The sequence below is a fragment of the Mastomys coucha genome, unplaced genomic scaffold, assembly GCF_008632895.1.
Source record: "Mastomys coucha isolate ucsf_1 unplaced genomic scaffold, UCSF_Mcou_1 pScaffold6, whole genome shotgun sequence".
Lineage (NCBI taxonomy): Eukaryota > Metazoa > Chordata > Mammalia > Rodentia > Muridae > Mastomys > Mastomys coucha.
In genome coordinates this window covers 81,710,036-81,734,905 of record NW_022196912.1, presented here as the reverse complement: position 1 = coordinate 81,734,905, position 24,870 = coordinate 81,710,036, and the positions used below count along the sequence as shown (strand labels likewise).

Below are 24,870 nucleotides of genomic sequence, written 5' to 3'. Positions count from 1 at the left end.
TTCATCTCTCTTTAACCATATGTAATACTAAAACAATTTTGTCTGAAGAAGGTCTGTATATTAACAACATAATTTACAAATGAGAAAAAACCTCTGTCATTTCTCTAACTTTTTAATTCAGGTAGACCTTTTGTATTCTGAAACATTTAGCTTTCTGCATCAGCTTTAATATGATATTGAAATGTTTTCAAAAATTGCTATATAGCAATTAGAATTTTAGTGAGTGCTATACTGAAGACAATATATTTTCTTAAATAAAGTAAGAATCTCTACCCAAAACCAAAATGATCACTTATTTAAATAGGCATTTTTAAATGTAGATATTAAAATTCAAATGGAAGCAAAATGCTAGATATCTCAGTAGAACAATCATGGTCATGACCATTTGTTCAGATAAGATAACTAGTAAACTGCTTGTCTGTGAATTGTATGTTTACTTTCCAAAGTGTCCATGCATACACAAAGACTTGAATAAATATCCATTATTTCTTTTAGTTTAGTGATCTCTAGGTAAATGGTTGTTGCATTTGCAGTACAGAGTAAACATGATTATACTTATCCTGCTATTTTATATATGACAAACTTTTTAAAGACAGCGTAATGCCATTACATTATGGATTTAGTGTGTAGTGTGTGGAAGCAATATTACTATGAGTGGTATTATATGGCTTCAAGCTTGAAAACTCCCATTTCAGCTTCTCCTTGTTTCAACATATATATCATTTTACATCTTTAAGTAAGGTATTTCCACTGGTTGTTTCAAACCCTAAATAATATTTAAAAATATATACACAGGAAAGGCAAAGAGAAAATCAGAAACAAGAAGTTTTCATTTTCTATCTTGTAACACTACACAGTATCAGCATGTGGCTTTGTTCGGGTTTTATATATGAAAACACACAAAATTTAAGTTGAATACCAGTAGTAATTGCTAGCAAACACAAAATCTGTTGCACACAGCTGTGTTTAAAAGAATGGTATTGTTTATAATGGATGGTTTTAGATATTCAAATTGTTTTGACAGTTTAATAGGATTGCACTCCTTGAAAAAGTTTACACATTTTTGAAAATAATTATTGATGTAAAGTGAATTCCAATTTTCAAAATAGCGAATCATTTGTAGGCTTATTAAAGCAAAGCCATTAAATAAAAAAAAAATCTCTTTTAAAAACCAGGTGTATAAAATTATACATAATCTCAATAAGCCATTATGGTAATATGCCTATATTATCTAAACCAAAAAGAAAATTTTAAATAAAATAATGAAGCATGTCCAAAATGAAATGAGAGTCTATTTCTTCTAAATAATAAAAAGTACTTACCAAAGTTCAGAAATGTATGAGAAAAATTGAAATGCTCAGTAGACACAGAAACTGAATCATGTTTCTGCTATGTTTTGCCTTCAACCTGATTAGACTATTGATAAATTTCATGCAGCTGAGTCCAAATGATGTGTACTCTAAAGTGGAGACATTGGTGCTTACAATTTTGGAGCTCAATTAGGTACATATATTTTAATTTCCCACGAACATGATGGAAAGGGGGCACAGAGGCTCTAAAGGGCATCTCTTCAGATGGCTAACTGCTGCTTGAGTGTCTGTGGAAAACCAACCTAAAGTAACAATCTTTGTTGATGCTTGCTCAGATCAGGTGGACCAAAACAGCAGGAAGCGCCTCTGACAGATTTCAAGACTCAAGTGTCTTCAATGAAACTTTGAGGATTACAAACATTCAGAGACACCAAGGAGGCCGATATTACTGTAAAGCAGAGAATGGCTTGGGGTCCCCAGCAATAAAGTCGATCCGAGTGGATGTGTACTGTAAGTAAACTTCTGAAAACTATTGTTCTGACTCATTTATTTCTCTGCTTAACTATGGTTTTCTGAGAACAAACATATAAATAGCGTTTGTTTAGTTGTGACTGAAAATTTCATAGGATAGTGGTACTGCTTTACGAAATGTCTTTTTCTATTGTGCTTCTGCATGTGGATGGGCATAGAGAGGTCAGGGGTCAACTTTGGGTATATTTTTCTTTGAGTATAGGCTACAAGTGTGTGCTACCCATACCTGACATTTTCTCATGGGTTCTGAGGCCTTGGGCTTGTACAGAAAACCATTTATCAACTGAGTTATTTCCTAACTTGCTCTAAGACATTTAGAGAAAAGAGTTTTCACTTCAAATTTTCATAATTTATGATATAATACACATATAGTAGAAGGTTTGTGGTATCACATTAATAAGATGGTACATATTATATCAGTAACAGCACTAGCCTTTTATTTTAATTTGGTGTATACATACATACACATATACTTTTTATGTGTACATGTAACTATATACATGCACATCTAAATCTTAATGAATATTATGAAGAAAAGATCTTGACAGAACGTACTCTGACTTGTTGATTTGCTTTTCTTGTGTAGAAAGTAAACCACTCGTTTTATGCACGTTTTTTTTTTTATGTGAGCACAGTTATCTGTATCCTTGTTAAAGGGATCGCTACTGACCCTCAATGCACAATGCCTTCTAGAGATTGCAGCTGGGTACAATTCCTCCTGTCACATTTTTCCTTCCTTACAACTTATTTAGGGGCTTCTGCCCTCTTTCTTTCTTTGCCCAACAGAGAAAAGACATGCCTGTATTTAGTATAGTCTTTTACTCGGGTTCATCTGGCACTCTCATTGTTTTCACAAGAAATGGCACTTATTTTTTAAGCCTCTAATATTAGAATGCATTTTTCTCCCCTTAAAGTATCTCAGACATAATAGCAATTGAGGAGTTCCTGTTTTCCAGCCTGCTTTCTTTTCTTTTTTTTTCTTTCTTTCCTGTTCTTTCAACAGTGCAGGTGTTACATAGTTAGGGTGAGGCAAATAGTTAGAAATTATCAATGGTCTATTCACGGAGCCTATGCTGGGCTCATTTATTTATGGAGACAATAAGGAAGGAAGTAGTGACAGCAGCATCTGTGATTCATCTTCCACAGATAAGTGCTCACGGCCCTCTTGTGTATGACACAAGCCTGTGTTCCATTCTGTCAGGATCTCCTAACCCCAACACATCCACTGACATGATACTGGCAGGCTCACCCAGCATGGCACACTTCATGTCTGTGTACCCAGATCTGCCGTACCTTCGTGCTTTCCATCCAAGGTCAAACCTCCACATATGTTTTATGAAGGTTGTATATAATTGTAAATTAAACTAAATTTAATTTAAATGAATTTAATACTCTTTGATTTAGTTATTAAATACCACTCAATTAAATATTCTGGGTTTTTTTTTTTTGATATGGCAGGTCATAAAGTTTAAATACAAGTCTCTAGTATCTTGAAAACAGTGCAAAAATCTAAAACGTTCTAGAAGTGAGTACATAGTTCTGGAAAGCTTATTCCTCAAATAGGATTTGCCTTTTTTTGTTTTGGTGATGCCTGGCAGCTTTATCTAAACTAGCTTGGGAGCAAAATGTGACAGGAAACTCCTTGAATAGGAAATTTAAATTTTTAGTGTTCTCTTTATTGACTTTTATCTTGTATGAACAAGCACATCTTGTTCATGAAGTTTGTTTGATTAAAATATAGCCATCAGTTGTCCTGGGTGTTTTATGTATCATATAGTGGAGGTACTGGATTTCTCTAAATGTAATCCTAAACCTTCTGAAGCACAGTAGCATCCAGTTTTGAATAAGAGTTTCTGACTACATTGCTAACATATGGAATTGATGGCAATAAGATATTGCATTGCAGGCTTAAAAACTCATATACAAAGAAAGAAATCCTATTTGAGGAATAAGCTTTCCAGTGTTACTGCTTTGCACCTCAGTACTCAGCGGGGATACACCTAAGCAGCTGAAACTGCATACCTTCCTAGGATGATGGAGCTACCCTTTCACCCCCAGTTTATTAAAATGCATGTCGACCTCATGTAGCCATGCTACCTTCTTCCTTCTGACTTTCCTTTGGGGGTTTTAGATGTAATGTGAGCTTCACAAGCATCTGTTCTATATGATATGGGTGAAATATATTACAGCATGTGTGCCATACTTATGTTATATTATTTCCTGTGCCTTTCTGATAGAGAGTCAATGAGATAGTCATCTAAATTTGACAAATTTCATTAAACATTGGATTCTATGAACAAATGTAACATCAGATTGGGAATAATTTCCCATGTAATACACTCAAGATAAATTTATAGTGTAAAAATTGTTTCCATAACTAGATCTATTCATAAGGCTATGAATAAATTTCTCTTTTATAGGATATTTAAAGAGTTTTGAATGATAAAAATATGTCACAGTAAAGATAATTAACTTATTTGAAAAATCTGTTCTCAAAATGCAACTTTAGGTAAAAGCCAGAGTATTTAGGTCCATATGTTTCCATTTCATACATGAATCTTTATAATTCATAAACACTCCGTCACTATTGATAAATCCATGACTAACTTAGCAATGATGTGGAAACTTCCCACACTGTAACAAAGCTCCTTGACATAAACAATTTAACTGAGCAATGGTACTTGATGTTCAGAAGTTTCAGCTCCTGGTTGGTTGGCCTTTTGGGGGCTACTTTGGATAATATCATGCTGTCCCTGAGTAGAGTAGACTGTTCTCCTTAGAGTAACAAACAAGCAAAAATCCAGAGTGTAGTGACAATCTTCTACAGAAGTCTCTCTTATAGTCAAAGACACTGAACATTTGCTGGACCTCAGAGCAAGGCAAAGTTAATAATTTGCCTTGACATCACTTATAATTTAGCATGCTACCTACAATGTACTCAGCCTCTTTGAGTTAAACCAACCTTTAAGACCGCAGCACTCTAATACCATTAATTTTTCTCTATGTGAGAGTTTGAATGAGAATGGTCAACCTAGATTCATATATTTGAATGCTGTATCCATAGTTGGTGGAAGTGTTGTAGGAAAGATTAGGAGGCGTGGCCTTAGAAGGGCTGTGTCACAGAAAATGGTCTTTGAGGTTTCAAAAGCATACCCAAGGCTGACTATCTGTCTTAGTCAAGTTTTCTATTCCTGCACAAACATCATGACCATGAAGCAAGTTGAGGAGGAAAGGGTTTATTCAGCTTACACTTTCATGTTGCTGTTCATCACCACAGGAAGTCAGGACTGGAACTCAAGCAGGCCAGGAAGCAGGAGCTGATGAAGAGGAAATGGAGAGATGTTTCATACTGGCTTGCTTCCCCTGGCTTGCTCAGCCTACTTTCTTATAGGACTCAAGACTACCAGCCCAGAGATGGTACCACCCAAAAAGGGCCCTCTCCTTTTGATCACTAATTGAGAATTTGCCCCATAGCTGGATCTCATGGAGATACGTCCCCAACTGAAGTTCCTTTTTTCTGTGATAACTCCAGCCTGTGCTAAGTTGACACCAAAACCAGCCAGTATATTATCTTATTCTCTAATTACTTGTGAGGATAGGATATAGCCTCCCAAATATTGCCCTAGTGCCAGGTCTTCCTGCTTGCTGACTTGCTTCTGCCAGGATAGTCATTGATATCATGTGAAAGTGGGAGCAACCCCTAATTCCTAACTAGAAGCTTTCTTTTATAAATTGCCTTTGTCATTGAATCTCTACAACACCATATAGCTTTTATAACCTAAGTTATTATATAGCTTTAATCTTAAATTATGTAGTCTTTTATCCCTTGACCAAGAGTGATATATGTATGCCTTTGTGTGTTGTGGTAATCCTTTGCTAAAAGTAGCCAAAAGGTTGACAACAACCTTATATAATAAATACCCACCATAAACGTGAGCAAAATGGATACATCATAATAATGTCTCTTTGCAGTGTGGTTTACTACTTTGGGTCAGTTCAGGTCAGTAAGGTGATTTCTTCCCTCATAAAACTCCATTAAAGATGTGTAGAAAGAATCCCTCATCTCTTTCACCACACCATGTTTTGTGTGTTGCTCAATAAATACAGAAAGAAGCTCTTTGTGTGGAACAGGATAGACATAGACAATATATCTCAGACAGACATGGAGACTATCAGACACCAAATAGACATACATAACCAAAAAGCTATAGACAGGCTGAAGATATAAGTAGAGAAGTGGAGAAGTCAAATTTAGACTTCATTTTGTCAAATTAATCCCAGAGAAAGTGCTATGTTTACAATCCTTAATGAAACATGAACACATTCTGGTCTCCCTGAGGTTATCTTTAGTGTGGTCACTGACGCAAGAAAAAAGAAGTAGCCTAGAACAAGGTAGTCATGGGACTCCTTTAGAGTGTCTTGCATACTTCAATGCAAACTACTTCCTAAAGTTTTAAGATAACACTGCTAGCTGCATACAAAGGCTGCCTTCAGTAACAAGCATCTAGGCACAGTAACAAGTAGCATACCGGATGCTTTCGAAAAGATTTTGCACTTCTCATTTGTAAGCTTAAAAAGTGGTAATCCTACAAAATTGTCTATAGGAAATGTACAAGATGTTAACAGAAGGTATTAACAAGCTGTATGGGAAGAAATGCAATCAAAATATGCTGCAAGGTTCAACAGTGAAGAATGGTTGCAAAAATACAATAACAGCAGCACCCGATCTAACAAAGTGTGATATAAATATGTGGGGAATAGGAGAGAACTAGTATATGGGAGCAAAAGAATTCTTGTCCAGGGAATGTAATTTATAAACCAATGTGGAAGGAGAAGAATAAAACTATAAAAACAGTGGAGAGCACTGCAGCAATACCAAATGAGAATAGGATGTGTTTGTATAGGATACCTCTAAGCATGTAAAATCCCCAGTCAGTCGTTTCATATACAATTATTTAGACTTGAAACTGAATTATACATTTTTTGTAGAACATGATTTTAATATTTTCAACTATTAATATTCAACAAACAGAATAATTATTTTAAGATATATTTCATTGTTATGTTTCCTTTTTCATTTCAAAGTTTATTAATTTGGATACTGTTTCTGTGTCCTCTGGTTAGTCTAGCTAAAGATTTATCTATCTTGTTGATTTTCTCTAAGAACCAACTCCTGATTTGGTTGATTCTTTGTGCAGTTCTTTTTGTTTATATTTGGTTGATTTCAGCCCTGACTTTTATCTCCTTCTCTCTACTCCTCTTGGGTGTATTTACTACTTTTTGTTCTAGAGCTTTCAGGTGTGCTGTCAAGCTGCTAGTGTATGCTCTCTCCAGTTTCTTTTGGGGACACTTAGAGCTACGAGTCTTCCCTTTACCACTGCTTTTATTGTGTCCCATAAATTTTGGTATGATGTTTCTTCACTTACATTAAATTCTAAACAGTCTTTAATTTCTTTCTTTATTTCTTTCTTGACCACATTATTATTGAGTGAGCATTTTTCAGCTTCCATATCTATGTGTGCTTTCCATATCTATGTGTTAGTATTTAAGACCAGCCTTACTCCATGATGATGTGATAGGGTGCATAGGATTATTTCAAACTTCTTGTATTTGTTGAGTCCTGTTTTGGGACCAATTATAAGGTTAATTTTGGAGAAGGTACCATGAAGTTCTGAGAATAGGGTATATTCTTTTGATTTTGGATGAAATGCTCTATAAATATCTGTTAGTTCCATTTGGTTCATAGCTTCTGTTAGTTTCACTGTGTCTCTGTTTAGTTTCTGTTTCCATGATCTGTCCATTGATGAGAGTTATTGTGTGCAGGGAAATGAGCTTTAGTAAATTTTCTTTTACGAATGTGGGTGCCCTTGCATTTGGAGCATAGATATTCATAATTAAGAGTTTATCTTGGTAGGTTTTTCCTTTGACCAGTATGAAGTGTCCTTCCTTATCTTTTTTGATAGCTTTTGGTTGAAAGTTGATTTTATTGTATATTAGAATGGCTACTCCAGCTTGTTTCTTGGGACCATTTGCTTGGAAAATAGTTTTCCAGCCTTTTATTCTGAGGTAGTGTCTGCCTTTGTAATTGAGGTACATTTCCTGTATGCAGCAAAATAATGGCTCCTATTTATGTATCCAGTCTGTTAGTCTATGTCTTTTGGGGGGAATTGAGACCACTGATGTTAAGAGATATTAAGGAAAAGTTATTGTTACTTCCTGTTATTTTTGTTGTTATAGGTGCAATTGTATTTGTATGGCTATCTTCTTTTGGGTTTGTTGAAAGATAATTTTCTTGCTTTTTCTAGGGTATAGTTTCCCTCCTTGTGTTGAAGTTTTCCATCTATCATCCTTTGTAGGGGTGGATTTATGAAAAGATATTGTGTAAATTTGTTTTTTTCATAGAATATCTTGGTTTCTCTGTCTATGGTAATGGAGAGTTTTGCTGAGTATAGTAGCCTGGGCTGCCATTTGTGTTCTTCTGGGGTCTGTATGACATCTGCCCAGGATCTTCTAGCTTTCATAGTCTCTGGTGAGAAGTCTGGTGTAATTCTGATAGGCCTGGCTTTATATGTTACTTGACCTTTTCCCTTACTGCTTTTAATATTTTTTTGATTAATGCATTTGGTGTTTTGATTATTCCTCCTGGTGATAGGAGGAATTTCTTTTCTGGTACAGTCTATTTGGAGTTCTGTAGGCTTCTTGTATGTTCATGGGCATCTCTTTCTTTAGGTTAGAGAAGTTTTCTTCTATAATTTTGTTGAAGATATTTTCTGGCCCTTTAAGTTGGAGGTCTTCACTCTCTTCTATACCTATTATCCTTAGGTTTGGTCTTTTCATTGCGTCCTAGATTTCCTGGATGTTTTTGGTTAGGAGCTTTTTGCTTTTTGCATTTTCTTTGACTGTTGTGTCAATGTTTTCTATGGTGTCCTCTGCCCCTGAGATTCTCTCTTCTATCTCTTGTATTCTGTTGGGGATGCTTGCATCTCTGACATCTGATCTCTTTCCTAGGGTTTCTAACTCCAGGGTTGTCTCCCTTTGTGATTTCTTTATTGTTTCTATTTCCATTTTTAGATCTTCAATGGTTTTGTTCATTTCCTTTGCCTGTTTGATTTTTTCCTGTAACTAAGGGATTTTTGTGTTTCCTCTTTAAGGGCTTTTAGCTATTTACCTGTGTTCTCCTGTATTTCTTTAAGGAAGTTATGTCCTTCTTAAAGTCCTCTATCACCATTATGAGACGTGATTTTAGACCTGAATCTTGCTTTTCCGGTCTGATGATGTGTCTAGGACTTGCTGTGGTGTAGATAATTGGGTTCTGATGATGCCAAGTAACCCTGGCTTTTGTTGTTTATGTTCTTACCTTTACCTCCTGGCATCTGATTATCTCTAGTACAACCTGCCCTTGCTATATCTGGCTGGAGCCTGTCCTTCCTGTGATTCTGGTTGTGTCAGAACTCCTCAGAATTGGGCTATCTCTGTGATCCTGTGATTCTGGGATCCTGTGATCCTGAAATCCTGGGTATATCAGAGCTCCTGGGAATCAAGTTGCTTCTGGGACCCTGAGATCCTGGTGTGACCAAGCTCCTGGGATCTTGTGGTCCTGGGCATGTTAGAGTGACTGGGATTGGAGCTTCTCTGTGTCGAGGGACTGGCTGCAGAGTTTGTGACCAAGATTTGCCCAGAGCATCAGCTTCGACCAAAGGAACCTGTACCACTGGTTAGTTCAGGATCCTGGGTGCCGGAGCCCTGCTGATCCCAGTTACTTCTGGTGTTGGGGCAGATGTTGTTTCTTCCTCACCTTTAATCCTATGATCCTGAAGTAAAAGAGGTCAAACATATTATTTAATGGATGAAAGTTTTGATTAGAGACATAAAATAGAGAATTACAGAACAGTGTTTAGGGGAATACTGATTAAGACGTTGAGTTGTAGAAGGAATGAAAGATTAATTTGAAAGACAGGATGATAAATTTTGTTGATCTATTACTGAGGATGCCTTAGACCTAATGAATGATGATCTGCTGAATACTGTAGAATAAGAAAGTGTAGCATTTTGACTGCAGAATTACTGATACCTAGCATTCTCTCTACTCTCATGTTGCTTTATTTGTTACAAAGAGCAATTGTCACTCATTTTACACCCACATTCTATATGGAGAATGAAGGGACACAGTCCACACAAGGAATGAGGTTCTGGACTTTAAAGTTCTTATCCCCAAATATGTTGGTCACTTGAAGAATCTTGAAGCTATTTAAGCAGTTTTCTAAGAATGTGATCACCTAATTCCTTTACTTATTTTCAGCCATGATTGTGTGCTCACAGGGTAATAGAGGTCATACAACTTGAAAGGTTTGGGTTTGATTAAAACTTATTCTTACTTCAAAAAGAAATTGAATTTGGAAGCATTAGCTTAATAAGTTTTCATGTGTGCAGACACTGTTCACACATGAGACAAATCTGTCCCCAATATTCATTAAACATTTGCAAGCATTCTTATTTCAAAAATATCTCCTTCACCCTAATTCCACTTAGGTAGATTTTTCTATTTCATTACATTTAGAACAAGGACTTTTTTTGTCTATGTACATGAGGTATATTATTTGTTGCATTTATACCCAAGGAATTCGAGAAGAGTTGCAGGCATGGTATCAATTTATTCCTGTAGTATAATTATAACTGTACAAACAAAATTTACCTGTGTTTGAGTTATAAATTATACAATTAAAATGTTGACAATGAATTGCTGTTAGTTCTAATTTCATGGGGTCTTCAGCATGACTTTTGGACAGAAAACCTTAGAAAAGAGCAAGAATCACTGATGTGAATTCTGAAAACATCCCAGTGTCAGGAGGAACACAATCCCCAGATCAATCTCATCAACCACACTACCCACTCTTCCCAAACAGTAATCCTATGTTTGCAAAGTCTGAAGAATGTTTGATAAGGTAATTACAGTGTCTGATAATTGGGTAGGTCTTGTGCTAATCACCCTATTAGTGATAGTCAAGACAGGATTTTGCAATTTTAGTTATGCCTTAATGAAAAAAAAAGTTTTCTTGTCAATGTTATTTACTGGTAATTTCTGCACCAACATAATTCCTAGATAGTATTATAAGTCTCAATAAAAGCCTTTAGACAGACAAACAAGCAAACATGTAATGATTTTAAAGTGGCTTGATTAAGTGCCGTAGTCTGCTCTTGCTGAGCTTAATTGGCAATGATAGAATCCCAGAGAATCATTAGCCATCAAACCGCCTTGAACTGTAAGTTCATTGTTTCATAAGCAAAGTGAATAAGGAAGGGAATATTGATTTATTAGAAGTAAGTAAGAACTCCTAGTAGTGGGAGGAACTCCAGGGAAGAACTAACCCCACATTACCAGCTGATTTGTGTGGTTCTTACGGAAAGCCGTAAATGAAGAGTGAGGTCATCTTTATGGAAGACGGTCATTTGAATGTCCCTGACTGAACTAGTGTGGAGTCTACACCCTATACATCCCAATGAGCTAAACTTGAGAGTGACCCTTCTTTGCAGGAGGGATTGTGTTTTATGTGACTAGCTCATGATCCAGCCCGGGTTGCCCTTGTTCTGTGAGGGGAGCTACCTCCTTTCTCATTGTCAAACATTCTCTTGCTTCTTATACAGAAGACATGGAGGTGGAGTTACTTTTAGATCAGATGAGGCTTGTCTTAATGAAGCTGATTATATTCAATTCATTATAAGTCAAAAGTAGGCCCTTGAGAAGTGTTAATGGAACAGGGAATGCAGTGTTTCCAGAATCCCACAGATACATAGAATGGCAGCCAGCATTTCTCTCTGGAGCTCTGCACGTGACCTCTCTGCCTTCAAGCTCTCTGCTGACTCAACTTCACTGTGAAAAATCCCAGATATTGTACAATCTACTTCCACCTGAGGCACTGGAAGCCACATCCAATTATAATCTCTCTATTGCCAATGTTATTGAAGACTTGCTGTGTTTAAATAAATCCTCTACTATATGCTTTGCTGAGAAAGAAAACCAAATTGCAAGGTCTTTCCCCTAAAGAAAGTTTATAATGAAATAAAAATTTGATAAACACACACATGAAGTACTTAGTTTAGAGAGTGTAAAATGTCGTTTGCATATTGAAAGTACTAACCCAGAAATTACATAAAAGATGACATTAATTCCTATTAAAGAACATAAGGACATTAACAATTTTATTATGTGTTTATTTTCTATATTATTATGTGGATAAGATCTAATGAATACTGAACAACTGTATTAAGTGAAAGTTTGTGATATTTTACACCAAGATAGGAGGCTATCATCACTTATGCCTGTTTATTTTTGTTCTTCTTGTTGTTCCTTTCCCATCTTTTCCAAAAGGTGTTCCAAGTCCTTACCTAATTTCTAAATATAAATGTTACTGATAATTTTAAGCAGTTAAATCTGATCAGATGAAAATGATCAACAGGCTCTTAAAATCACAGATCACAGGCTATGGGGGACTCTTTAGCCTAAAGTTAAATGGCTAGCAGATGCTCCTGCAGAGTCAGGCAGAGATTCCAGATTGGCATCCAGTGATCTGATCTCTAGTCAGTTCCTGAGTGCTCTTAATATAGCTCTGCCCAGAGGGCCAATTCTGCTGCTGTCAACGCTGAGTTGCATGCACCCTTTACTATAGAAATAAAACATAGAAAGAATATTTATTACATGTAAACAAACTTGCAATTCAAAATAGTTTAAAATTTGCAAATACATGTCCTTAATTGATTCTTTTTACATATTTAAAGATCCAGCAACTTCTTAGCTATACCGAAGGTAAAGCAAAAACAAAATTTAGGATGAATGTTTATCTGTTTAATACTGGAAGCTATCCTGCAGCAACTTCTTTGATCCAAAGGATATTATGCTATCTAGTTTAAAATCATTAGGGTCCCAAGCAAACCTGGCAACCTTTGCTTCTACAGTCCGACCAACAACACTGTTACAAGAGAAATTATGGCTCCGCTTTGAGTTTGCAGTAACCTTAATAAAAGATCTTACAAACAGATTCTTCCATAGTTCCTTCCTCTTCAAAGGAATGTGCTTCACACCTTATTTTTAAATTCAATTAGTTTAATATTATAGGTAGTCTGGCTGTTATGCATGAGCTTGCTGATGCTTCCCATCCTGATGCTGCTGTGTAAATTAGCCTTCTTGCTATTTTTTTCTGAATGAACATTTGAAAATTTGTCCTCCTCCCTCTGTAGACCTATGGCTTCTCCTTTCATGACATTTTAATTCAAAGAAATAGCTATAGTTTGCAAAGTTAAAAATCAATGATTTGCCACCATACCCTGTGTAACAATGCCAATTTTAGTTTTGCATGTCAGGAAAAACTCTTTATATAAATAAATCAGCAAGCTAATTGAATTTTTTCCCAGAATAGAGATGGCTAAGTAAAATTGTGTCAATGAAATAATCTAATCAAAGTATCTGTCTGTGTATTACTAGCCTTATGGTATCAGGCAAATTGCAAAACTCCTTAATAAAGGATAGTTATGATGTATAATCTATGCATTTGTATTATCTAATCAACAGAATCACTTTAATGAGCATTATGGATGTGTTTGATTCAAAAAACTGATAGTATTTTCTTCTCTAATTTTTGTAAATACCACAATGTCCACAGTGGTATGGATCCGTGGTTAGGGCTCTGTCATAATAAAAGTTATACTAAAGAAAATATGAAGAACAGGTCCAAAACACCATGGGAAGAATTCTGTTGCTTTAATTTTCTTATGTTTAACTGCAAAGTACTTTACTACTTTACCATATATATACCACTGTTTATACTATAGCAATCTTGCCAATAGAATTAAAACATTTCGGTGGTGGTTTCAATAGGAATGGCCCCCATAGTCTCATATATTTGAATGGTTGGTTATTAGGGGGTGTCACTGCTTGACAAGGGGTTAGGAGATATGGCCTTGTTGGAGTAGGTGTGGTCTTTTTGGAGGAAGTGTGTCACTGAGGGATGGCTTTGAGTTTTCAAATGTTTAAATTGTGGACAGTGCCTTCTGCCTTTAGATCTGCATGTAGAACTCTCACCTCTGTCTGCATGCCACCATGAGTCCCACCATGATGACAATGGACTAACCCTCTAAAACTGTAAGCAAGTCCCAACTAAATGCTCTCTTTTATAGGAGTTGTCATGGTCATAGTCTTACCTCACAGTATATGAATGTTAATTATGACAATGCCTCCTAGTGTTTAATATATGCCAAAACTACATCAAATATATGGTATAAAGTGATTTTTTTACATAGCTCATGCCATGTGCACAGATATGAATATGATAAAGTTGAGGAGCAAAGATGAATCTTATAGGGTAGAACCAATATTTAATGGGATTGGAAATGTGGCAGAAATAGAAAAAGTATTTGAGACTCAAAGGGAAAAGCAGCTTCTTAGTGCCTAAGATTAAGTGGGTCAGTAAAAATGGGTAATGTGTGCCATCAGAGGCCTTAGCATTCAGCTACATCATTGGCTTTGCTACATAGGAAGCAACTGAAAAGGTATTTGCTGAGAAGGTCGGCAGGAACTATGTGATAGATCTGAAGAAAGTCCTTTAGAGTTGGACCTTATCCTGAGATACAGAAAACATATTTATCTGGAGGAGGACTTTGTCAAACAGAATTAAAGGTTCAGTCAACTTATTGAAGAGAAATACAAAGCAAGATGATATGAAGAATGCAATGAAAGGAAAGACATTGAATTCTGGGATCTTAAGGCCCAGATGGGATCTATAGAGAATTACAAGGGTAGAAAGAGCTGAAAGTCCTGTCTGGAGGCAGGAATGAGAGAACAATGAGCTGGTTAAAACAGATTCAGGATTGATGAATGGAAATTCCACAATTTGGTAGTGAGAATCCTGTCTACAAACTAGGAATAAAAATGTATCAATAGAAGTTGAGAGAATGAGCAAGTATTGGGTGATGTAATGGGCAAAGGAGAAAATGCATGTGAAGGTATTAAAGGCCAGTCTAGTATTAAATTACGACATTTCAGTAAACCCCAGCCAGGAAATATTATATAAATATATAATTGTGTTCAGTTATTTTAGTCAACTCGACTATAGTCATCATTAATATTTTTAATTAAACTAGACTACCTTTGTAGTTAATTTTTGCTTTCTTTCTTTCTTTCTTTCTTTTTTTTTTTTTTTTTTTTTTTTTTTTGAAAAGGAGAATGTAAAATCATTTCATTGGATATTTTATTTATTTAAATTTCAAATGTTATCCCCTTTCCGGGTTCCCCCCCAAGGAAATCCCTTATCCCATCCCCCCTACCCCTGCTTCTATGAAGGTGTTCCCCCACCCACTCCCACCTCCCCACCCTGGCATTCCCCTGTTTGGGGCATCAAGCCTCCACAGGACAAAGGGCCTCTCTTCCCATTGATGCCCGGTGAGTAGACTCAAAGTCTTTCTGTGTGGCCAGACCAGTCTTGAACTCTTTACCAAACAATATTACAGGCACAAGTCTTCATACCCAGCTTATTGGATATTTTATTGTTGTTGTTTTGTTTATTTTTGTTACAATAGGCAAAAATACCTTACAAATTCCAAACACAGGAACAGTTGGTGACATTTTTAAGCAAAGGTATAATTTATCATTTATATTTTTTTTTACTTTTCCCATTCCTTCATTGTAAATATTATTAAGTATAACATAAAGAGTTCCAAGCATTCATGAGAACACACATACATCTATCCATAAATCTAGGTGAATTTGTATATCATAGAGATATCTATGCACAGCGAGATCTGATTGATTTATTTTTATTTTTTATTATCTCCTCAATGCTCACTCTTCTCTTGTTGCATTTTACTGCATCTACATATTTGCCTATTGATATGAAGAATATATTTGCATTTTAGCCTACTAAGATCCACATTGTGATTATAGTTTTCATTTCCTTGGGGGATTTCCTTACTTAGTGATTGGTGTGGGTGGGCACAGCCCATTGTGGGTGGTTCTACACTTGCCATGGTAGTCTTGGATTCTATAGGAAAGCAAACTGAACAAGCTATGAAGAGGAATCACGTAAGCAGCATCCCTCCAGAGTTGTTGAGTCAGCTCCTGCCTCCAATTTCTTGACTACTTGGGTGTGAGTGAAATAAACCCTTTCCTCCTCCCACCCCCCACCCCAGAGAGGTGTTTTTGTTGTTGGTAACCCGGTACTTCAGTGAACTGTAAATATATGCATAAGTTATGTGGCTCTGTAGCTTCAGAGGATCACATTCCTGTTTGTGTTTCTGGAAATCAATCTAGATTATTACAGAAGTTGAAAATAGACTGAAGAAAGTCACTGTCCATATTTATGTTAGGTTACCTGTCAGGCTGTGATTGTCCTGTCTCATTTATGTGACATCTGTGATCTGCAAGCAGAAAACAAAATGTTGATCTCCTACTGACATGCTGTCTTTCAAGCTTATTCAGACAAGTCATTGTGAAATAAGGGACTTGGAATTAAAGTCTGGTCTGGCCCTGACCTTCTCATACCACTAAGCAGAGCCCTTACAATTGTGTGGTTCTATATTCTTGTGTTTGGAAAACAAAAATTCATTGTGTGACACTATTCCTAGGAAGATGAACAAATGTCTTCTCAAATCAGATAGGAAACTTATGGCAGACCAATGTAGGGCTACAACTAAAATCCTACTTGTGGACTAGTGAGCTTTACTGGGGTTACTGACAGCCATGAGTGTGGGGTCATGTGGAAGGGCAGAAATTGCTCAAAGTCAGCGGCACCAAGTGGTGTCAATTCACAAAAGCTGGAAACCTGGAGCATAGTGCACCCCACCTAAGGGTGATGGCAGTGTCTTTCATTTTTCTGGCTCATTTAGTCTAAGCCTCTTTAGGTTCATTTGTTCTGAGATCTTCCAGGCAGCTTCGCTGGTCTTTGTTTCTTATAAGCCTTTTGGCTGTGTCTACTGACTTCAGCTGTAGAAAGTATTCAGTCTGAGCTTCCTTTAAGGGGTCAGCTGGTCTGGCAGTGACCCACAGTGTCTTTAATGCGTATGTACTCTGAGCAGGAGAGACTTAGTGAACATGGATAAATTTAGGGACTTCTGGAAGCTATATTGAGTTCTTTCCTCCTTGTCTTAATGAGCTTTTCTACAGGATGGAATGTTTCACTTGCCCTTAAAACACTGTTTTTACACCACTTTTTAAATATCTTGTGTTAAAACATCCTGTTGTTTCGCTTCCCTTTTATATAATTTTATATAATTCTATATAACTTAAGTTTTTATTTATTTATTTTTTAATTAGATATTTTCTTTATTTAAGTGCCAAATGATATCTCCTTTCCCGGTTCCCCCTCTGAAAAAAAAAAAGAAAAAAAGAGTATAAAATTAAAAAACAAACAAACAAACAAAAACCTGTTCCTTCCCCCCTCTCCCTGCTCACCACCCCACCCTCTCCCACTTCCTGGCCCTGGCATTCTCCTATACTGGGGCATAGAGCCTTCACAGGACAGAGAGCTTCTTCTCCCATTGATGACTGACTAAGCCATCCTCTGCTATACATATGCTGCTGGAGCCATGGGTCCCCCCATGTGTACTCTTTGGTTGGTGGTTTAGTCCCTGGGAGCTCTGAGGGTACTAGTTAGTTCATATTGTTGTTCGTCCTAGGGGACTGCAAACCCTTCAGCTCCTTGGCTCCTTTCTCTAACTCCTTCATTGGGGACCCTGTGCTTAGTTCAATGGATGGCTGTGAGCCTCTACTTCTGTATTAGTCAGGTACTGTCAGAGCCTCTCAGGAGACAGTTATATCAGGCTCCTGTCAGCCAGCACTTGCTGGCATCCACTTTCTTCCAAAGTGGAAGAAAAGATTTTAGCAGAAGAAACTGCTACACACTGAAAATAAAGGAGAAGGTGAATTTTTGAGGCTTCCATGATAGTTTAATTGGGGGCAGGGAGCGCTGCCTGCCAAGCAAGCCTGGTGACATGGGCCCCAGTTCCTATGTAAAGCTGTCCTCTGACCTCCATTGGAGTATCATGGTACACACACACACACACACACACACACACTGAATAAAAAAATTAATCAGTTTTTTTTAAGAAAGTAAATTTAAATATCTTGCTTTCTTTTGGGAATAGCTAATGTAACTTTACCATAGTAACATTGTAAGGAGCAATGATACATAATTTTCTTCTTAGGATATATAGTCAAAATCATGAGTGAAATTAAGAGGCAAAAAAAATACATAGATACATAAAAGAGGGAAAGGATTATTTTTAATTCCTTGGCCTCCATTCTGTGGGAGTTTTTATAAGCAAGAGCACAGTGAAACCAACAAACTGGACAACTCTGTAGGTAAAAAGAAAAATTTATTTGGGAATCAAACTGCTAAGGCTATTTAATGGGGGGTCAGAAAGCACAGAAAAATGACAGAAAAGCAAGTAGATTGTATGACAGCAGAATGGAGGAGTCTCTGATCAGAAACAGTGAAGAGACCTGGAGCATTCCCCTCTGACTCCAGATTAGGCACAAATTACACCCAGACATCAATTTCCAAACACAAACCAAATACAAAGAAATTGTTTATTAAGCAAGTCAGGGATATAATGTGGCTAAACCTGAATATGGCAGGAACAGCAGCAAATAGCTTTGCAAGTATTAATTTTAAGAGTGAGAAATGGGGAGGTCTGTGTAAGAATGAGCTAAGATGGTTGGTATGATTAGATATGTTAATTAGGATAGCTAAATGGGAATTTTTGATTGCTGGATCTTTATAGTTTTATAGTTGTACTTTGGTGACCAGCCTGAGAAAGGAGTCAGGCATAAGAAGGAGGCCCAATAAGGAAATAGATTAATTTGCCGGAACAAATAACCATACTTGGCCATTCTGAATATAAAATTAGTCATTTCACCTTTCCCAATCTCTTCAAAGTCTTATTCTTCATCCAAATATCTAAGGAGTTCTTTGTGAATACAAAAAATACAACCTTCATAGCAAAAGGAATAAAAGATGATTTCTTCAGGAGAGAAGTATTAGTGACAATCGGTCAGAAACACAGATTTGGGTTGCCTCTGATTCCACATTTCACATTTCAAGATTATAAGAGGTCATTGAAGTTTTGTAGTATCAAAGCAAAGCAGAGAATATTATAAATTAAGGCATGTGTGTGTGTGTGTGTGTGTGTGTGTGTGTGAGAGAGAGAGAGAGAGAGAGAGAGAGAGAGAGAGAGAGAGAGAGAGAGAGAGGATACTTTAAAGAGTAAGAATAGTAAGATTAAAGCAAAGAGAACAATCTCTGCTTTGGGCCTGAGATGCTATATTATGCCACTCATAGCCTTTTGGTTTATGGAAGCTAAGGGTCTGTTATGTTAATACAGTCTGTGTTAGCTAGTCATCTAAAAAGAGGGAACCTCAATTGAGAAAATGCCTCCATATGATTCTGCTGTGTTCAAGCCTGTGCCATGCCTAGGCTGGTAATCCGGTAATCCTGGGTTCTATTTAAAAAAAAAAATCCTGAGCAATCCATGAGGTGCAAACCAGTAAGCAGCACCCCTCCTTGGCCTCTGCATCAGCTCCTGCCTTCCAGTTGTTGCTTGAGTTCCTATCCTGACTTCCTTTGGTGATGAACAGAAATGTGGAAGTGTAACCTGGATAAACCCTTTCCTACCTGACTTTCTTTTTGGTCAAGTTGTTTCCTTGCAGCAATAAAATCCCTAAGACTCACTCTAACTGTGTTCACTCTACATATTAGTCACAAGAACATTAGGTCAGACACAGAGGTGGGCAAAGAGTGGATTGAAGGGTGCTACGGGTAACAGTTGGTACACTGTAGTCAGTTCTAGACCCGTAACATGCCAACATGTCCATAGTCATTAAAGTTCTAATCAAGTAATCACCTTTATACAGGATTCCCTGGAAGGTGCCTTTTGAGCAACTTTCTTTTCAGGAACATTTTCTCTCAGTCTTATAAATGTAAACAGATTCATCAGCAAGAGCATGGCTGATCATAATGCCTGGGTAAAAAATGAAAAATAATTCTTAGTTTTTTTCTGCAGTATTTAATGCACAATATATTAATAATTAACATATTTAAAGTTGAAAACAATATCAACTAATTAGAAACATGTTGTCTGAATCAACCCTCCAGCTGTTTAGATTGTGTTTGTTTTCATGGACTGAGACTGGCTCAGTGTAACAGACTCACTTATAACCAGCAATGGTTCCTTGGGTACTTTTCACTCTTCTGTTCTGTTAGATACAACTTTTCCCTGATTGTATCCTAAGAGTGTCATAAGATTAAAGGAAATAAATTATATCACTTCGATTTCTGAACCTTCTGTGTTTACTTACAACCCTGCAAAATATTCTGTGAAAATAATTCCTTGGAATTACTGCACTGGAAATTATTTCGTTCAAGATTACTCAGGGATAAAAGTGCTAAATTATTCCCATGCATATTACAAAAATAAAGGGCTTGGGTCTATGAGAAGCCTCAGTGGGGAGGTAAGAAAGAAGCACAGATTTCCTCTAAGACTTGTAAACAGTACCTGAGGGCTCCACTTCTATGGTCTAATTACCTCTCATAGGCAATATTTCCAAATGTCTCATTGACAGGTTTCTGTACGAATTTTGTTGAAATACATCTCATCTGTAGCAGCAGGCTTTTACCATCATGTATCATTAAAATCATCATTACAGGTATTATAATTATGTTCGGGGTTAAAAAGAAAGAGACCACAACTCCAAATGAAGTGTCTAGGGGAAAAGCAAACTTTACTTTTGATCAAGAGTGTGTGTTTTGGAGAGAAAACACACCGGGACAGAAAGTAGCTTTTGATTTGATTCTAATTCAGATGGTGGCTGTGTCTTTTCCCCACTAGTTAAGGTCAACATTACAATCTTATTAGTGAGATATCCTAAAAATAATTAGCATGCAGGACCTGATTAGGACTAGGAAAGGGATCGCCACTCCATGGACGAAATGATCACTGCTCCAGGCTATGATGATATTCTGAGAATATAGCGGTGGACTTTGTATAAACCAGCAGTTCTCAACCTGTGAGTTGGGCCACTTTGAGGTTTAATGGCATTTTTACAAGGGTTGTGTATCAGATATTTATATCACAATGCATAACTGTAGAAAATTACAGTTAGGAAGTAGCAAGAAAGTAATTTTATGGTTTGGGATCACCACAACATGAACAATTTTAGTTTTTATTAGATATTTTCTTCATTTACATTTCAAATGTTATCCATTTTCCTGGTTTCCCTTCTGAAAACCCCCTAACCCCTCCCCCTTGCCCCTGCTCACCCACCCACATGCTCCTGCTTCCTGGCACTGGCATTCCCTTACACTGGGGCATAGAGCCTCTCCTCCCACTGATGTCCCACAAGGCCATCCTTTGCTACATATGCAGCTGGAGCCATGAGTCCTACCTTGTCTACTCTTTGGTTGGTGGTTTAGTTCCTGGGGGTTCTGGATGGTTCATATTGTTGTTCCTCCTATCAGGCAGCAAACTGCTTCAACTCCTCAGGTCCTTTCTCTAGCTTCTCCATTGGGGACCCTGTTGTCAGACCAATGTTTGGCTCTGAGCATCCACCTCTGTATTTGTCAGGCACTGGTAGAGACTCTCAGGAGAGAGCTATAACAGACTTCTGTCAGCAAGCACTTGTTGGCATCCACAATAGTGTCTAGGTTTGGTGACTGTATATGGTATGGATCCACAGGTTGGGCATTCTCTGGTTGGTCATTCCTTCAGTCTCTGCTCCACACTTTGTCTCTGTAACTCCTTCCATGGGTATTTTTCTCCCCCTTCTGAGAAGGACTGAAGTATCCACATTTTGGTCTTCCTTCTTCTTGAGTTTCATATGATCTGTGAATTGTATCTTGGGTATTCTGAGCTTCTGAGCTAATATTTGTGTCTATTGTAAATGGCTCTTTTACAAGAGAGCCTCTGCCCTGGTGATTTTAATGAAGCAGCTCTCTGAGATGATGATCTTTGCTTGTTCTTCCCTGCTTTGTTGAGGATAGTTGTGAGCACATGCACTTTATTCAGGGTGAACCAGGGACTGTACACCTCTTGGGGAAAGGGTTTGAAATGTAAATAAAGAAAATATATAACAAAAAAATGGAAAAAAAGAAGTATAGGACTAAAAGAAGAAAAAATAGTGGGGGAGATACACAGAAGTTAAAAATAAGAAAGCATCAACTGTGCTTTGACTATGTCATATTGCTTCACATTTCAATGTACAGAAATGCCTATTTTTTATGTTTTTACTATTTTTTGTCAATAAATTCAGTAGAGAGAGAGAGAGAGAGAGAATATCTCTGAATGGAAGATCATTGGCTAAAGGCTAAGTCTATTTAGATAACTCTTTAGCAGGGGGAAGCCTTTCAGGAATCTCAGGTGCTAACTGGATGGGTTCTAATCCAGAGAAAGGAAGTTGAACCTATAACCTTAACCAGGCCTACATGACATTCTGAAAGAAGGGGCATGTGGGGTGAGGGTATTGGACTACCCAGGCAAGGGTCAGAGAAGTAGAAACCCTGCCATTGAAGAGATTCCTTCATATTGTGCAAAACCCCAGGATGAAATCTGGACAATGGTAGACTTTGACCCTAACTGGCCAGGCCACAGGTATGTGCATGTGAAAACTATTGACACCACCAAGGAAAATGCAAAGAACCAAATGGAATCACTGAAATAAGAATGCAAACTGATGTTGAATGAAAGAAAAAAATTCACTCAAGTATTTTAAATATAATATGCACTGTTTAACCAATATATTAATTAATGAAGCTTGTATTGAGTTTTAGAAATTTAATATAAAGTAGAGGAAAAGCTGGGAGCCTGTATCTCGTATCAAACGCATTATATGACGGTCACCCAAGGACAGGTAAAATTAGGAAAATATGGTATGCTATAATTCCTTTAACAACTAAATAGCTCTGAGAATATTGTGAAATCTAACTTGGATTTTATTATGAAAACAGGAATAAGAGCAATAGGCCTCACAATGCTTGTGAAGAGCCTTTGCGAAAACTAACTGCTTGAGGCTCAAGGAAGTCCTGGGCAACTTAAACATCTTCACCTGCCCCTTCCGAGTCTTCATGTGGATACTATAGTTTTATTGTGAGCTTCAGGTTTATTTTGAGCTCATTTTATTTTACCAGGTCCAAGTGCTGATCCTAAAACTGTTCTTCCTCAAGAGGCCCCAGTGACCAGTTAGCTTAGTTGAATGACAATTCCCTTCCTCAGGGTCCTGTGGTTAGTGTTATTAGGTGCTATGGGAATAATGGAGAAAGAAAAGAAAGACAATAGAGTAAAAGAAAAGCAAGAAAAAAAGAATTTACTAAAATGTTGTCAAAAACTTTCTATTTTCCTGTTCATTAAATATTTGTTATAATGTTATACAGATATAAAATGACACTATTTTGAAAGTTCTTCTTAGAAAAAGCATTTATTATTGTTTCTAATCAATAACTTACATTTCTGCACTATCATTGTTTTATTAAGTCAGACTTTTGTCTCAAACCGTTGAAAAACATTATTGTTTAAATATTCCTTTAGGTCATGATTAAGTCTATTACCAGAATGTAATCTTGCTATTCAGAATAAAGTTTATCAAAATGCAATTATAGCTATGGGGAATATTTTAATATTTTTCCCCTTATCTCTTTTGAGATGCAGAATTCTGGCAAGTGACTGCTGGGTTACTTATCTTAAAGGGGACTTCAAGAATGATATTCTGGTTTTTATTTTACGGAATAAACAACTAACTGTTGCAGTCTGCTGAGGCTAGTTGTGATGACTCTTTGCCAAATATACTCTATTTGAATTGATTTTTAAGTAAAGTTTCTTCTTACTACTGTCTTCTAGGAGAATAATACATTAAAATAATTTTATAATACATGATGGATAGTAAATGATATTCAGGGACTATTTGAATGAGGTACGAAAAAAATACCTAGATAAATGACTATAATTCCATCCTGCTCTAAGCTCTGGATTTGCTCTCAATCTAGATTGGATGCATTAAAGCTTTCTGACAGATACTTACTTGGCTTCTGTCTACCTATATGTGAGAACAAGGGTTCTACATCTTTCTGTGCATTTTCTCAGTTATTGCTAGAATTCTCCTAGGAAGGGTGGGCTAGCATGCTAACTACTACTTCCTTCATTTCTTGGTCTTTAGATTAGAACCAAATGTCTAATCACACCTTCCTAGTTCTGACATATGTATTAGAGACAGAGATGAATAGGAGAGCCTTGCTTTCACCTTCAGGAGTTTATTGAGCAACTTGATAAATTCAGAATTTGTGCAGAGTGGTATGTTTGTGAAAAGTCATCAGGACTTATATGTGGTCACACGGCTGTTCTATCATAGTAATAAGTTTATTCAATTCTTAATGTCAATATAACTAGTTATGGAGCACTAGTAGAAATATCAAATAATTGGAGTAGAACTAGGTAAAAATGGATGGAACTAGAAAATATAATCCTGAGTGAAGCAACCCAGTCACAAAAGAACACACATAGTATGCACTCACTGATAAGTGGATATTAGCCCAGGGAATAGTTTTTTTTTTTTTTTTCCCAGAGGGGAAACCAGGAAACGGGATAACATTTGAAATGTAAATAAAGAAAATAGCTAGTAAAAAATATCAAGTATAGAAACAGTTGTTATTAGAATGCTACATACCTTAATACTCTGCTGTTTCACGGTTTAGATGAGTTTTTGTAATGTGATAAGAGGCTTCATTAACTCTCAACTTCAATTGTACCAGCTATAGTTCCTACTATGGCAGTCCTACCATCATTCTAGTTATAGTGGTAAAAGGAGGTGGCACTAGACTTTTGGAATTTATTCTGCCAAAGAGTGTTGAGTAGGCTTCTATGGCCATTTCAGGTAGAAGGACAGAGTGTTGCTTGACAACCCATGGACAACATTTGTCTTTGAACCTGTAGTGCTATCCCTGTGGTCAAGCTAGAAGAAAGTCCTTATCAGTAGAAGAGACTCAGTCTTTTTCTGGAGAAA

At 36.8% G+C, this 24,870-nt stretch overlaps 1 protein-coding gene across 2 annotated transcripts in view; it reads left to right on the top strand.

Annotated features, from left to right (window-relative positions):
- Mdga2 (MAM domain containing glycosylphosphatidylinositol anchor 2) overlaps positions 1–24,870 on the top strand; it is a 743,089-nt gene that overhangs the window by 423,721 nt on the left and 294,498 nt on the right. Inside the window, exon 3 of one of the 2 annotated variants that reach the window (XM_031356255.1) lies at positions 1,646–1,820. In XM_031356255.1, coding sequence (XP_031212115.1) covers positions 1,646–1,820 — 175 coding nt within the window. The remainder of the gene's footprint in view (positions 1–1,645; positions 1,821–24,870) is intronic. The other variant, XM_031356256.1, reaches the window with a different exon arrangement.